This window comes from Lycium barbarum, chromosome 6 (assembly GCF_019175385.1).
Source record: "Lycium barbarum isolate Lr01 chromosome 6, ASM1917538v2, whole genome shotgun sequence".
NCBI classification, from domain to species: domain Eukaryota; kingdom Viridiplantae; phylum Streptophyta; class Magnoliopsida; order Solanales; family Solanaceae; genus Lycium; species Lycium barbarum.
Window position 1 is genome coordinate 135189017 of NC_083342.1, and position 17175 is coordinate 135206191.

General features: G+C 36.1%; 1 protein-coding gene across 2 annotated transcripts; it reads left to right on the forward strand.

Moving 5' to 3' along the window:
* The first annotated feature begins 1122 nt into the window (after window positions 1-1122).
* LOC132599276 (ribosome biogenesis protein WDR12 homolog) lies at window positions 1123-14234 on the forward strand. 2 transcript variants are annotated; one of them, XM_060312578.1, is made up of 14 exons: window positions 1123-1428; window positions 8660-8760; window positions 9758-9864; window positions 10346-10381; window positions 10492-10577; window positions 10914-10981; window positions 11073-11183; window positions 11286-11408; window positions 12468-12611; window positions 12933-13041; window positions 13194-13330; window positions 13424-13459; window positions 13546-13645; window positions 13859-14234. In XM_060312578.1, the coding sequence occupies exons 1-13, from the start codon at window positions 1257-1259 to the stop codon at window positions 13636-13638; spliced, it is 1323 nt and encodes a 440-aa protein (XP_060168561.1). In that variant the 5' UTR covers window positions 1123-1256; the 3' UTR covers window positions 13639-13645; window positions 13859-14234. The 2 variants fall into 2 exon arrangements, with proteins under 2 accessions (XP_060168561.1, XP_060168562.1); XM_060312579.1 differs by lacking the exon at window positions 1123-1428 and adding an exon at window positions 2312-2627.
* The last annotated feature ends 2941 nt before the right edge of the window (window positions 14235-17175 follow it).

Here is a 17175-nt window from a genome sequence, read left to right on the forward strand (position 1 = left end):
GTCTTGATTTTGCAGATGGATTTTTAAAGTCTGTACCTTGTAGTTTTGCTTATTCATTTCTCTTATCTTTCTTAATAGATCTATTTATGATGGAATGTAATGGTTGTGAAAAATTCATGAGGTGGATTTTTTTTTTCATTTTTGCTGCTTCACCATTTGATTTTGTAATCTAAATCTTTAGAGAATTAGAATACAATGTATGTTCTTTTTATCTCCTTTTGTGTGTTTGAAGGCATCTTTTCAATTAATTAAATGTATGGTTGATCAAGTTATACAATTGGTTTTTTTGTATGTTCATCCACTAGACTAAGCTAAGACCGGGCAGACCTTGAGGATCCGTCATGCATATAAAAAAAAACCGAATGGAAAAAATCGGAATCGAACCGAACCAAACTTCAAAAAATCGAAATCGAAAGAACCGAACCGAACCGAACTAGTTTGGTTCGGTGTTCAGTGTCCACCTTTAAAACACCGAAACCGAAATAGCCGAACCGAAGAACCGAACGCCCACCCCTAACAACAATAACTAACTTATCCAGGAAAATCCCACAAAGTGGTCTGAAGAAGGTAGAGAGTACCCAGACCTTATCAAGATAGAGAGATTGTTTCCGATATACCCTTGTTATAATTCCATCCAAGAACATGTGTGAAAAAAATTAAATGAAAGTAAAATAATAGTTAGTCCTATCTAAAAATAGTTAAAATAAATGAATAAAAAAACAAAAATATTATTTTCTCAAATTTATTTTATATAATAATGTAATTACTCAGAGAGTCCTTATTTATTATTTTAATTTCACTAGATAAAGTAATATAGATATTTCAAGAATCCAAGACAATCAATACAGCTTTACATGCCTAAAGTTTACCATAAGCCTATCACTCGAATAGTCACTCAAACTATAATAAATGCTCTTTAATATTTTTATTTTGACTCAAAATAAGTGTTCACCTATACAATAAAAAAAAAATCTAATTTTAATTATATAAAATAAAATAACTAAAAATTGAAATAGTATATTTTTTAAAGATAACCGACCAAATCATCCCGTTGACACCGCTACTTACACGCTTTTTTCTATTTTATTGTCAACTACGGAAATAAAATTTGTTATTTTTATCAAAATAACTCGTACAAACAGAAAAAAGAAAGGGGCAACCCTCTTGTCACAGTCTTTCCACCCGCCAACTTGCACAAACTAACGCCTTAAACCCTACGAATTTACACTCTAAAATCCCAGTGTATCCATTATTTGATGGGGAAAATGGATATTGATGGGGACGTGGAAGAGGCTGCAAGGCGTATACAAGTCCGGTTTGTAACGAAGTTGAAGGCCCCCTTTAGGGCCCCGCCTTCTTCCATTGCTATTCCTTCCAACCTCACCCGTTTCGGCCTTTCTTCCATTGTCAACAACCTCCTTAAATCCGGTAACTCTTACTTCTAACGCATTCTGCTGCCTAGTGGAGTATTCGTTTTTCTATATCGGAAAATGGATAGATTAGAGGGTTCATATAGTTGACTCATTGCAGTTGATTGATTAGTTTTCACAGAAAATCACAAATATACCAAGTCCCTTATGTTTGACTGTAGGTATAAAATAGTCCCTTAACTATGCACTTAATAGTTTTGGTCCTTTAATGTTAGCAATTTTTGTCTCTGTCAAATATCTACCTATCTTAGTCGGTTAGATTTGACGGGAACTATGAAAAAAAAGTAAATTAGCAGGAATTCATATTTAGAGGTACCGTTTCTGAAGCTTCTGCAAATTTTTTTATATTTTTTTAGTGTTTAGTGTAGTTTCTGGTGTGGCATATTTTAGGATTTGACGAGATTTTCTTGGTGTTTATAGTTAAATCTTTTTCCACTGTCGTCAAATCTAATGGACATAGTTCGATAAATAGTTTACAAAGACTAAAAGTGTTAACTTTTGGCAAACTTAAAGGACTAAAACTGTTAAGTGCATACTTAACGACTATTTTGAACCTACCCTCAAACTAAAGGGACCATTTTTATGTCCAGACACAGATTCCCAGGTAAGCAAAATAGATCCAGATCTGATTCTCTCTCCTTAGACCACCATCACAGCCCTCACTCCAGCATGACTCCAGCTCTCTCTCCTCCATAGCCTCCATCTACAGCTTTTTCTCTCTCCTCCATAGCCTCCATCTACAGCTTTTTCTAGTTCTTTTGCTTTCTCTCTCCTCCAAATCTTTTCAGATCTACCCTCTGTCGACATCAGCGACCTCTGACAGTGCCGGATAATTTTTCCGGCGACCTGTCAGTGCTGGAGAAAAAAAAAAAAAAAAAAAAAACTCCGGCGACCTGAGTTGCTGTCGGCAGAATCACCGGTGACATCTGACAGTGACGGCGACCACATCAATCAACATAAAACTCCTTCAGTTTCAGTGACTTTCATTAGAAACATGCAGGGCTCACACCTTTTTTTCATCAGTGGGGATAAATCCTTTGAACTCAGGAATACAGGGGATAAATATTATAACTGGTTTTCATTAATAGAAAGGGGCAAGAGATATACAAGCAAGATCAATATGGATATTCAGAACCTGAGATGGGTGTGCGAAGCGCTTATTCAAGCATCAAAAGGCACTGGTCGACTATATAGAAGGTGGGGTAGAAAACAACAACACAATCTTTTCAGAGTTTACCAAAATTTCAATGTTTATGGTAGATTTGTTCGCATAGAGGTTTGGCATGGTTCATCTAAAGCAGCAGTGATAATCCCTGAGATCAGCCTTAACAGTGGATGGTCAGATATTGCGAAGAAAATCCTTCAATTTCTGAAAGAATTCAGCGAAGCAGAGCCACTGCTTCCTCCTCCCCCATTGACAAAATCTTATCGTGCAGCTGCTAGCATTGACAGATGGCCAGATATAAGTCAAGGAACCAACAAAGGAGAATTGAATGGAAAACATCCTTTGCACAGAAGCTTGGTTGGCACCTTCAATGATCCATTTCATCACAGTCCCAATCCCGAAACTATTCAGAAATGGTTCATTAGTAGATGGAGAGTTACTGCTGGCATCAAAGTCATACCTTTAGACCACAATCAGTTCCTCTTTGAGCTTCCTTCCAGGCAAGAGGCAATAAGGGTAAAGGCAGGGAATTGGTTCTGGAACGGAAGACATCTTTCTTTATCTTGGTGGTCGCATGACATTTTCTCATTGCAATCTGGTAACTGCTCGGAAAACATATGGTTGAAAGTTTTTGGAATCCCTCTAAATGCTTGGTCAATGGATACTTTTGAACATATAGGGGCTCGTTGCGGGGGTTATGTCGGTGTTGATGAAGATACGAAGAACAGAACCCACCTGATCTGGGCTCGCATCTGCGTCAAAAAATCAGCTATGAAGTTTCCGGCAAGTTTGAATTTTGAATTTGATGATAGGATCTTCGAATTGCCAATAATTAAGGAAATCCGGTCTTTTTCTTTACATGCTGGTCCTTCAACTGGTTTGCCCGAGGTTGGTAATAAGATGGGATCAAATTCTCTCTCAGCTCCACGTGCTAATACCATTAATGATTCACGTGACACACGTGTGGAAGAACCTGTGGAGAAAAGAAGGAATTCGAAGGATTTAAACACAAATGGGCCGGCCTTATTCTCTTCTAATAGTCAGGGTAGTAAGAAACACTACAAAGGGAGAACTTCATTAGCTTTGAACAACGGTTACTACACTAAAGGCCCACTTACAAGCAAACACTTCAAGCAACACAAAAAGAAGCAAGTGTGGAGATCATCTGTACCAAAGCTGGACCCATGCTGCTTCAGAGCTTCATCTTCCTTGAATGCTTCATTCTCTTTTGATCCTTTTGAACTAGAAATTCAAGTTTCTAGTCTCAGGGATTTAGAACTCATGGAGGGGACACTGTCCGAGCCTGAAGCAGATGATGAAGCGGTTCACGCAGGGCACTCGATGGACCCACATATACCCAAACCGATATTCTCAGCACTGTCAGTTTCAAATGAATCTGACTCTGGTATCTCATCTCAGTCCTACAACAGTTTTCTTCCTTTGCCTTGGCATGATCCACAAATTCAAACTGTTGATATCCCTGATGTGGTGGAAACCTCAAAATGGACGAAGTTGACAATGATGAAGGCTTGCAAAGTGTTGGGGGTAAATGTTGCTGGGTTTGAACACGAACTTCTGGGAATTATTCTGAGAATGGAGGAAAAAAGAAAAGTGCAGATTCTTGAGCAAAAAAATAAAACAGGAGAATTAAAGAAAGGGAAAAGCAAAGCAGTTACTGAACTTAAAAGATTGGATTGGGGTCTCCAGGACGGGAGTGGGAAGAAAGAGAGGGGCAGGTCTCAAAAGGCTCATTCCAGATGAGAGTTAAAACACTCAGCTGGAATGTGCAGGGTCTCAACAATAAAGACAAGAGAAGCACTTTGAAATCTCTTATTCACAAGTGGGGAGTTGATATTATTTGCCTGCAGGAAACCAAAATAGAGACATGGAATCCATCTCTAATCAGGCAAATTTGGGGAAACAGATGGATCTCTTGGGCAGAAGTCAAAGCAATTGGTACCAAAGGTGGGATATTAATAATGTGGGACAAAAGAGCTTGGAAATGTGTTGATTTTGAAGCAGGAGCCTTTTCTTTATCATGTAGATTCGAAAGTCTTGCTGAGGATTTCAAATGGGTTTTTACTAGTGTTTATGGCCCTCATACCAATCCAGAAAGGGAGGATCTTTGGCTCGAGTTAGCATCTATCAGGGGATTGTGGTCTGACCTATGGGTCATAGGAGGGGATTTCAATGTGTGCAGATTTGTGGGGGAAAGATTGAACTGCGTTAGAAGATCAAGGGCGATGCTGGGCTTCTCCAACACTATTCTAGACCTGGATTTGATTGACCCTCCACTTCAGGGAGCACAATTTACCTGGTCAAGAGGGGAGGAGTCTCTCCAAGCCTCTAGAATTGACAGGTTCCTTATCTCAACAGAATGGAGCGAGATGTTCAATACTATCAAACAGTACCCCTTGCCTAGAGTTTTTTCTGATCATAAACCAATTATCCTGGAAAGTGGAGATTGGGAGACCACACCTTCTTATTTCAAATTTGAAAACATGTGGCTTCAAGCTGAGGGTTTCATGGACATGATAGAAGGATGGTGGATTTCTTACACTGTATTAGGCACCCCAGACTTTGTGCTAATGCAGAAACTAAGGAATCTCAAGAAAGACATTACTAAATGGAATAGGGAGGTCTATGGAACAATCGAGACTCAAAGGAACAAGGCACTCAAAGAACTTTGGAAGCTGGACCAGTTAGCTGAGCTCAGAGCTCTCTCTACAGAAGAGAAAGGTCAGACATTGAATCTCAAACTTGAAATTCAGCAAATAGCAACCGCTGAAGAGATCTCATGGAGACAAAAATCAAGATGTTTATGGTTGAAAGAGGGGGATAAGAATACAAAGTTTTTCCAAAGAATGGCCAACTCTCATAGAAAGGGCAATACCATTGACAGACTCAAAATAGGGGATGAAGTAATTGAAGACAAAGGAAGGATCAAGGATGGTATTCTGGAGTACTATCAACAAATTTACAAAGAAACTGAATCTTGGAGACCCTCAGCTGTCTTTGAAGGTCTGTCAAGTCTCAACACAGTGGATAAAGAGGACCTTGAACTTCCTTTCACCGAAATGGAGATTTTAGAAGCTCTCATGACTTGTGCCCCTGACAAAGCTCCAGGCCCTGATGGTTTCACTATGGCTTTCTTTCAAAAATCATGGAACTTCATCAAAGCAGACCTGCTAGCAGCTTTTAATTTCTTTCATCAGAACTGCCAAATGGTGAGATCATGCAATGCCTCTTTCATTGCTCTTATCCCAAAGAAGAAAGGGGCCGCAGAGCTTAGAGATTATAGGCCTATAAGTCTTATAGGCAGTGTCTACAAATTGCTGGCCAAAATTTTAGCTAAGAGGCTCGGAAAAGTGGTGGATTCCTTAGTTTCTGGACAGCAGAGTGCTTTTCTGAAGAATAGACAGATCACTGATGCATCTATGATTGCCAATGAAGTGCTAGACTGGAAAATTAAAAGTGGTGAGACTGGGATCCTATGCAAATTAGATATTGAGAAAGCTTTTGATCAGCTTAACTGGGCTTATTTAGTCAACATTTTGAAGCAAATGGGTTTCGGGGAAAGGTGGATAAGGTGGATTTATTTCTGTATTTCGACAGTGAAGTTTTCAATTCTGGTGAACAGAAGTCCAGTTGGGTTTTTCTCTTCTCAAAAGGGACTCAGGCAGGGGGATCCATTGTCCCCTTTCCTCTTTATCATTGCGATGGAAGGATTATCTCAGCTGTTAGCAAAGGCCAAAGAACTTCAGTGGATTCAAGGGTTCCAAGTGGGCAGAAATCCTTCCACCTCAGTCTCAGTCTCTCATCTACTCTATGCAGATGACACCCTTATATTTTGTGGAGCTGATTGTCAGCAGGTCTCTAATCTCAACACTACCCTCATGATCTTTGAGGCCATCTCTGGACTTCATATCAACATGCGTAAGAGCACTATATATCCAGTGAATGAAGTGACCAACCTAGAAGCTCTTGCTGATATTCTTAGCTGCAAAACAGGCTCCTTTCCCACCACCTATTTGGGACTTCCTTTGGGTGCTAAATTCAAATCATCTGGGATATGGAGTGGGGTCATTGAAAGAATGGAGAAAAGACTAGCCACTTGGAAGATGCAATATCTCTCATTGGGTGGCAGGCTCACCCTCATCAAAAGTGTCCTAGACAGCATTCCCACTTACTTTATGTCACTCTTCCCTATGCCAACCTCAGTTCTAAAGCAAATTGACAGGCTTAGAAGGAAATTCCTATGGGAAGGTAACAGTGTTACTCATAAATTCTCTTTGGTCAAATGACAATCAGTTATTCAACCCAAAGGCCAAGGGGGGCTGGGGATTAGAAATCTTAAGTTTCATAACAACAGCCTACTCATGAAGTGGCTTTGGAGATATGGTCAAAATGAGGCAGGGTACTGGAAGGAAATCATCAAAGCTAAATATGGTATTCAAGACCACTGGACTGCAAAGAAAAGCAATGAACCACATGGTGTTGGAGTATGGAAACACATCAGTAGTCTCCAAGAGGAATTCTTCCAGGCTGTCTCATTCAAGGCTGGAAATGGGCTCAAGATCAGATTTTGGCAGGACAAATGGCTTGGGGACACTTTAGTAAAAGATTTATTTCCCTCACTATTTCTGATAGCTTCTAACAAAGAAGCAACATTAGCTCAATATAGAGTTAACAACTGTTGGACACCAATTTTAAGGAGAAACTTACAGGATTGGGAAGTTGATGATTTTCTTTCTCTATTAGAAAGTTTGGGACAAAGTACTTTGGTGGCAGATTTTCAGGACAGAATACTCTGGGGCAATTCTAAGGAAAAGATTTTCACTGTGAAGGAATGTTACAACAACTGGTGCTCTCAAAATAGCCTTTTAGAGGTTTGGCCTTGGAAGCTTGTATGGAGAACCAGACAGCCTCTCAGAGTTACTTGCTTCACTTGGACTGCACTGAAGGAAGCATGCCTAACACAAGACAATCTTAGAAGGAGAGGTGTAATAGTTGTTAACATGTGTACCATGTGCAAGCAGACCAATGAAAGTGTCAACCATCTATTTTTGCACTGCCCTGCAGCAGCTAGCCTCTGGTTTTTCTTCTACTCTATGCTTGGTCTACAATGGGTAATGCCCTTCAACATCAAAGATGCATATGCTAGCTGGATACTCTGGAGAGTTGACAAATCCATTAAAAGAATTTGGAGAATGATCCCAGCAGTAATTTTTTGGACCCTATGGAAGGAGAGAAACAACAGATGCTTTGAAGGAATCTCAACTCCTATTTGCTCTCTAAAGTCTAGGTGTTTAGTTAGTCTTTTTAGTTGGCATTTTTTTGCCCCTGTAAACAATGTGGGTAACTTTCTAGATTTTATCAGCTCCTTTTCTCTAGTTCAGTAGAGATAGGATATCTTTAGATTGTTCTACAGGTTTTGCCAAGCCTGCCAGCTTTTTCCATCTGTAACCTTGCATCTTCTTGATGTTTTACTAATGAATTTTATTACTTTACCAAAAAAAAAAAATGATGAGGAGATAAAAAAAAATTAACTATTTTGAAATGTTGATTGTAATTGTAATAGTAATAAGGGGTAATCTTGATTTAAAAAAAAAAATAGTAATAAGGGATAAATCAACTAAGTATTCAGCTTTTTAAAGTCTTTCTAATATCTATCAGAATGTACTATTTAATTAAGGGTAATTTAGTCAAAATACCTAATTGTTTTTGGGAGTTGGTATTTTCTTAAGGGGTGTGCCAAAGGCCAAAAGGTCACTTATCACGGACCAGAGGGACTATTTGTTTAACCTACATTGACAAGTTGAATAGATTGCTGGTTGTGGTCCAAGAGCTTTGTTATTATGGGCACTGGTTGCCATAACTGAGCTACTTTATCCTTATAAATGACTATCAAATTGTATATTGTGTCTAAATTTGGGATCAGAGATAAAAGAGTCAGTTTTCATATTTAATTAAATAAAGGGCCTGATCTCATGTATACTGGACAAGCTCTGCTAGTTGTGTTTTTACTAGTATGCTTACCTGCTTGTCATTTGATTGTTATTAGGAAAGGATGATTGGAATCCTGAGCCTTTCGATTTTCTCATTGATGGGGAACTGGTCCGCATGTCACTTGAAGAGTTTCTCCTTGCCAAGGGCATTTCAGCTGTAAGTTTCTTTCCTGAAATCACTTCTTGACTGCTAGAATGACCAAAATTCCAGTAGTACTGTTTTGTCTCTTCAGACCAACTTAAAAATAAATAGATCCTTATGGAAGCTGGTTAATCTTGTTTCCAAAGAAAATATAGAATGAACTCTATACATTCATGTTAACATTGATTTTAAACACGATAACAGAAGTGTATTTTTGTTGTGTGGCTCCATTAATGCGTAATCACATTCTGCTTAAAGTTTGTTGCTTCAATATGTCTGAGCATAATGACTGATAGAGAATGATAATAATAATAATGATAATAATAATAATAATAATAATAATAATAATAATAAATTCTAGAAAAGGATGAATAGCAAGTGGCCCGAGCTCGAGCTGAACTTGTACCAACAGTTGTAGCAGTTGGATTAGCTCAAATGCTGTCACCCATTACTTAGAGTTATTTCTAATTCCACAAAGCATCTACTGGCTGCTGCTAGTGGGATTGTTCTTTTGCATTATTTCATAGGTTTTAATTCGTTTATGCTTGCAATTGTATCTCTTATTGGAGTTTCAAAATTGTAGAATGTATACTGTCTCCTGTTATGTGCTTTTGCACTCCCAACACCAAAGTATGAAAAGGTCTGTTTCAAAAATTGTAGATAGTGTAGTACCAATCAATACAAAAAATTGTAATCTGTGTAGTGTAATGTCAAAACAATTTTTTTCGGAAATGATAAATTAGTCTCCCTTCGTTTATGAGGTGTTTGAAATAATTGCACGCATTGCAAAAAGATATGCATACCTGAAGGTTCTAGAAGTACTGCTACTCTGTAATTCTAGTTCCTTCCTAGTTGTTTCTCGCATGTTCTCGCTCACTAGCCAGAAGTGGCTTATTTCAGTCGCAAGTGATTAAATTTTTGACAAAATACATTGTACTTATGTTATACATTTATTTAGTGGCTCTTATACTCCTTATTCTGTTTCTTACTTTTTAAAAAAATATTTTTACAGGAGAAAATATTAGAGATTGAGTACATTAGAGCTGTAGCTCCAAGAAAACAAGAAGAGCCATCTTTGCATGACGACTGGGTCAGTGCAGTTGATGGTTCTAATTCTAAGTAAGCATGAGTGTGAAATTTGTTTTTCAGTGCGATCCTTGTAATAGTCTCCGCCTTCTATATCTTTCTTTGTTAAATATACTTAACATGGTGTTTGTATGCTTCTAAAGGAACTTCTTTACTGAAAGAGAATAGTGGTTTATCCCCAAAAAAATTAAAAAAAATAGAGAGCCTGCATAATATAACTAAAAGGAATGGTTTCATGTCCCTGGCTATTGGATCTCTGTACCTTATACTCCACGTCTATTGTGCATTCACTTCACTCATAGTTATCTTACATACTAGATCTCTGAGGACAACACTTTTGATATTATTACATTGTGCTGCTTTTGTTCCAAGTGTTTTTGAGGTAATTTCATCCTCCATATGCTATTTTCCCTAAAATATTGGCTGGTGACAGTTAAGAATGTATAATGTTCTTCTTTCCATACAATGAACTATTGCCTTAACTGACAAGATGTGCATATTTGTGATCTATCAGGTTTGTTTTGACTGGATGTTATGATGGTTTTGGAAGGTAATCTGCTGATTGTATATTCTTTTGCTAATTGCATTTTTTGGTTCAGAACTCAGTTTTATTTGTTTTTTTGTTATTGTGTCAACCTAACACTTGATAGTGCTAATCAGAATATGGAAGGCTGCCGGATCTTGTACTCATCTATTGGAGGGCCACACTGGTGCAGTTACTTCTGTTTGTGTTGTCAAACCAAGAGGTATTAGTGGGAGATGGTTTCTCCTCAGTTGCTCGTTTTCTAGCATTATGCTTTATCGTCTGCTGCCATTATCATTTATCCGTGACACCATGTTCATACTCCTACATCACCTGCTTTTGATATTACTTTTTTTTTTCGGTTAGTATTTCTTGTTGATATCCATTCTATTAACTTGCCTTGCAATGCTGAAATACACTGGATACCAAACACTTTACCACTATGACAATCATGAGGACTATACTTTGAATTTCTCCTGGATATCTAATTCTCCATGCTTCATTTTTTCCGCAATTCTGTCTTTGTGTTTATCATATTTATACTTTTTATTTTCTTTAGTGGCTCAAAGTGGTGCCGATCAAATAGTAGCGACGGCTTCCAAGGATAGGACACTGCGGCTCTGGAAGGTAATTGATGTGCCTGCTGCACTACTTATAATTTATAACTAACTGCCTAATTCATGATCTTCCTCTAATTAGTATTTGTTTGGCTTAAAAGTTTGACGCAGATGATTCTTCGGATCAGACAAAGAGGATTAGAGCCTTTAAGATTTTACATGGACATAATGCTTCTGTTCAAAGTATTGCAGCAAATCCTGCTGGAGATATGGTCGTGCATCTCTTTACTTAATTGATCATTTGAAGCTTTTAAATTACGAAGAAATTGATTCTAAGAACTTTTACGGACTCCCAGTATTTATTGTGTTGACAGGTGTGTTCAGGGTCCTGGGATTGCCAAATAGCTTTGTGGCAAGCAAGTGGCTCAGATACAGGTGATGCAGTTTCAGTCAAGAAAAGGAAGAAGGATGCCGAAAAGGAAGATCCTCAAGTAGAAGTATGACTACATTTCTTCTAACCTGTCTAAGTTAAAGAGTGAAGACTGAAAAATACATCTATTTCATGCGGCATAGTGTACAAAAATCCATGACCTGTTTAATAAGGATAACGTATCTCTTCTAACTTCTACCTTATCCAAAACAAAGAGAGGGTAATGTGTTTGTTCTCAAAATCAGTGAAAAAGGAGGAAAGAATAGTTTGTGGCTGCTGTTGCTTAAGTTTCCAGTGCAAGGCATACACGTAACAAAACAATCTACTTGTACTTTTCTGGAAAACCTCTTCTTCCTTGAACACTACTTTGCACCCTTCTCCATCCTACCTCTTATATGCCACACCCATCCAATTGTACCACCCTTTTTCCTGCAGCGCCTCCAACTTTGTGTTGCTACTCCCTCCGTTCCAAATTATGTGACATTATTTGAACCATCACAGAGTTTAAGAAAAAAATGAAGCTTTTTGGAACTTTTGGTCTAAAATATGCCATAACATTTCTGTGGCTATAAAAAATTTTAAACTTGTAGCCTTAAACATAACATCACATAAACTGGAACTCGCGGGAGTACTTATTCTTCTTCCTTCCCCCTACCTGTCATCCCTAGCGGTCCCCTAGCTTCCTCCCTTGTTCCTTATCTACCACCTTTGTTGCCATTATATTCTTCTTTCCAAAGCTGTTTCAGCTACAATTTTGTGCCAGTCCAATGTGTCTCTGACTTTCTATGTTGTATCTCATTGACAAATGATATTGATTAGCAAAATCTTTTGTGTCCCTTTTGGTGAAAGACAAACAACCTTCTGGTTTCCTTAAATGACAATGTTCATTAATGCAACTGAAGGACCAAAATAATGTCAAAATTGATTTTTGAAATATGTCAGTCGTTGGCTAGCAGGAGAGGTGTTATCTCCTCTTATTATATCTTTGTGAATTGCTTGATCTTTGTTTTTTCTCTCTTCATTCTCTATTATTTTCTCTTTTCTTCTTAATTTTTTTTTTTTTTTTTTTAATGTTGTTATCCTAATCTTGTACTCAAAAAATTTCCATCACGTCTTATGCTCACAGGAGGAGGCTAAATCTACACTTGTAGGACATACACAATGTGTATCTTCCTTGGTGTGGCCACAAGATGAAACAATCTATTCAGCATCATGGGATCACTCTATTAGAAGATGGGATGTTGAGATAGGCAAGGATTCATTAAATCTGGTGAGATGCCATCTCTTTTCTTCTGTTCTTCCAGTCACATCTCTAGTGTCCTGTGCATGTAGCACTTACATATGCTATTCCTAGTGATTTAGCTTTCACTTTCTGTCGGAGATAACATTTCTCTTCGGCTGTCAACAATCTCATATTTTTAAAAATTATACCATCTTGAAGAAAAAGCTACCACCCCATAATGATAAGTAGCCACGGTTTTGAACTTTTGTAATGCCAAGATGTATAGTTCTTTTTTTAGTCTATTGTGTTGAGGGCTTGAAACTGTATTATCCTAAAAGTATGGATAATGATCACCTTCCTCTTCAACAGTATTGCGACAAAGCCATTAATTGCATTGATGTTGGAGGTGAAGGTTCTGCCCTCGTTGCTGCTGGCGGTTCTGACCCCATTCTTAGGATATGGGATCCTCGCAAACCAGGTTTCTTTCTTTTTCTGTCCAACTTGCAGAAGCACTTTTAAACACCCACTTGAACTTTAACTCCCTGTTTCTCTGTGCTTAAATATTTTTTCTCTGTGTTTATTCTTCAAGTAACTGTTGACCTTACATCACACAACTATATCACTTAACAGGTACTTCAGCTCCTGTCTATGAGTTCTCATCACACAGTTCTTGGATATCCGCTTGCAAGTGGCATGAAAAGTCATGGTTTCACTTGGTTTCTGCATCTTATGACGGGAAAGTAATGTTATGGGACTTGAGAACTGCGGTTAGTACTACACTTTAACGTCTCTATTATTACTAGTACAACTTTTATAAACACTTACATTTTCTGTTCCTGGGTAAAACAATTGTATTGCAGTGGCCCCTTGCTGTCATTGACACTCACAAGGACAAGGTGCTAAGTTTTGTCTTCTAAGATCTGGCTTATGAGTGGTTGTTCTATTACATTAGTATTTCCTAAACATCAGGCTGTCTATACAGGTATTGTGTGCGGATTGGTGGAAAGGTGAAAGTGTAATCAGTGGTGGGGCTGACTCGAAACTTTGCATCTCTTCCGATGTTTGTGTGTTGTGATGTAGAGGTAAATTACTCTCTTCTTGGTGTAGACATTTGAGACCAATTATCTTTCATCACTTAGTTCGGTGGGAGTAGAATATATATACTATTAGAAAAAGGATTAGAACTTATGATACGGCTGAGTTTTATCTGTATCAAAGTTCTGATAGGACAAAGTTAGTACATATTGATATTGATGGTTGATGTGTTTTACATGATTTAACATTTGTTCTTTCAGGATTGATATCCCCTGTTGCAGAGGCGACTGTGCTCCAAAAAATTAATACAATTTTACTAATCGAATCGGTTGCGTCAAGCTGAAGTTCTGATAATTTACTTCAGAAACAATTTTGTCTATGCTAACTGCAAATGGTTTGTATCATGTACTCCTGTGGTGAAGCTGTATTTCTTGGATTTACCTTTGCAGCTTCTGGATTTTATTACAAGACTTTTACCCTCAAGCAAATTGGTTCAGAGTTATTTGAAATTCTAACTCGATCCTTGTATTACAGTTTAAACGGTACCATTTTTTTACCATTGAGCTATCACCAAGGAATGTGATAGAAATGGTTGACATGCCTCCTTTCTTAATTAAAGATGCTAGTATTCGTATGCGGTGGGTCTCAAAGAAAATTAATTGTATAAACAAATTAATTTATTTGTTTAATATATTAAATTTTTTGCCATATCACATTTGACATATTTAAAATCAATAAATTTGCGAAATAATAAGTATTACTATTAATACACTCAATTAAACTTCATCAATGATGTATACTTAAATAAAAAAATTATATTGAAAATTTAAATTGACACTTAATATCATATCATGATTACAATTACTTTAGACATTTATATATGTAAAAGATATATTTTATTTTTTGGTGAAAGGAAAGCTTTATGATCACCGAAAAACTTTACATTTTTCCTATTTATCTAGGAGACTAAGGCATATCTTGTAAAAGATATTCTTATCATGTCCCATTGACTTATTTTTAAAAAGGCTATGATATTAAAAGATAATTGCCAAACCCGGCGCATGGTGTTTTTAGAATTCTTCTTCTTGCAATACCAACACATTCATTTATGTAGATCAAATTATAAGAAACTCACATTATTTTAAAATATACTTATCGAATTCAAGAAATTTACATATTAGACAGGTTTTAAAGTTTATTTTCGTCAAAATACCTATGATTTTAAAACCTCTCAGCTAGTATTATAAGTTTTTTACAATGTATTGAAGTCCTACAATTACTTTCCTTAAACGTGATATCTTGTTTCGAGATTAATATCCCACTAAAATAGGGTAGTAAATATTAATTTAAACTTGCAAAGTTTTTATTTTTATCTCTCTATCTTTACTGTTTTCTTCTCCAACCACTATGCATCAAAATAGGTGAGTGCATCAGTTTTAACTTTCAAGGTTTAAAATTATATTCCTCATATTTCTCGATCATATATCTTCTAAAAAAGCTCAATTCTCAAGTGATGTGATGGTTATACTAAAACATATGTTGAGTGATTAAGCAGCCTTTGTCAAATACTACTCAATAGATTAACATATATAACTTTACTTTCAAAATAGTCGAGAAAAAAATAATAAAAAAGTCAGATAAATAATCAAACAATAATTTACTCAATAATTTACCTTCAATACCATGACGGGAGCAATAAATTTTTAAATAGCATTACAGAAAAAAATATAGAGGCCTTTAAAGTAATGAAACTAACCATTAAATAATTGAGATCTTTTAACATATGGGATCATTAAGGATTAAAGTTGAAAAGGTCTTTACCTGCACTGACACCTAAAAAAAAGCAACTCATATTCTATGAATAAAATAAATTTTATTATAAAGAATCTTAATTGAGATTGAAAAAAAAAACTAAAACAACACGTCAAATGAATTCTTATGCAAAAGCTTGTGAACTAAGAAACAGGATGAGAATTTTGTAGAAAAAAGACACTCACCAAATGATAGGTTTATTTCAAGCTCTGCGTATTTCTGTTTGGCTTCTTTCTATCAAGATCTCTTTATATGGGTAAAGTTATAGTTTTATCTTTGTTTTTCCATAAAGAAACAACCAAAAATCGAAAATTTAAATTCAATTATTTTATCTCACAATTCAAATAAATAAACTCAAATGTTAATTTATCATGAATATGGCATCTAGTCTAGTGTAATTATACCATGGAACAGTCATGCAAAATTGAAATTAAAAAAGATCATGAAAGCTCACAATTTGAATGCAAGACATTTATCTTAAACTTCCATGCACTGCAGTGGTAAATGAGTACAATGCATCTGTAAACAAAAACAAACACAAATAAGCAAACAAATAGTGTACTATATTTCCCTTCCTTCCGTAGATGGTTTGCAACAAAGTTAGAAATTTAAAATAAATAGCTCGATGCCAGTATTTATTTAAACTAAATCAAAAAAATTCCAACCAAAGACAATACTCAAGATTTTAGAAAGAATATCGTAGAGAAAAGAGTATGATTTCTAGAACTAACCCAAGATGATAGCCAAACAAAAATGCAACTATTGTTGCCACAAGTACATGTGGACACGAATACTTCCAATATGAACATACAAATTGAATTACATATTAAAAGAGTAGCATTCACATCAAACTTTTAAATACACATAATAGAGCAAAGGATCCAAAAAACGACTGTTGAAACTCGACAAACTGATCAACATATCAAAAGAGTAGCACTCATGAAATAAACTTCGATAGAAGAAATAAAAACAGTCTATGAGCCATAATATAACCCAATGGGACTTTAAAATATTAGTTTGCTACCTTCTTAATTATCTTGGAGAATCAATTCAACCGAGAATGAGCTGTGTGAATGCTCACGATCTATCATGTGCCATCGTCGTACGACTCGAACTTTCAACCTCCATTGGTTATCGTTGATGAGTTCATTCTGATCAGTAGGCATATTATGCATTTGAAAAAATATCGATACTCACCTATATAGGTTATAAATCTATAACAAATAACTATTCTACAGAAGAAAAAGAAATACTATTGTTTGTTAAACAATTATTTTCTAGACCACTGTATTCTCTTTCGATGTTTTTGTAATAGTAATGAGATTCACATCATCCCCACGGTTTAATTTGTGATCCATTATCCACAAAAACTACTCGTATAAAATTCTAATTAAGTAACGGATTGGAAGTTTCATTATCCGGATTTGGTGAAAGTGTAGTTCCTCGAACTAACACTATGGAACCACAGCACGTGCACCTCTCCCCCACTTCCCTCTTCTTCAGCCACTTTCAAATCTTTTTCCTTGTTTTTAGATCACTATTATTAGTAATAAATTTTATCAATATTTTAAATAATTATTAGTTTACTATTACATGAAATATGCAATTATTGTGATTGCCTACTTAAAAAATTTAATCATATTTGTTATGATCCATTTTATTCATAATATAAAATGACTACATCACTTCTAATTTTTTATTTAAATTATAACAAGTGTTAAGAGAAGTTGAAATAAATTTTAATTTTGGATAAATATTGTTATAA

Bases quoted from the DNA above. Each gene is read 5' to 3' on its own strand.
- LOC132599276 (XM_060312578.1), top strand. From the start codon at position 1,257: ATGGGGAAAATGGATATTGATGGGGACGTGGAAGAGGCTGCAAGGCGT. The intron at 1,429-8,659 runs GTAACTCTTACT...GATTGTTATTAG, and splicing joins CAACAACCTCCTTAAATCCG to GAAAGGATGATTGGAATCCT. The intron at 8,761-9,757 runs GTAAGTTTCTTT...ATATTTTTACAG, and splicing joins TTGCCAAGGGCATTTCAGCT to GAGAAAATATTAGAGATTGA.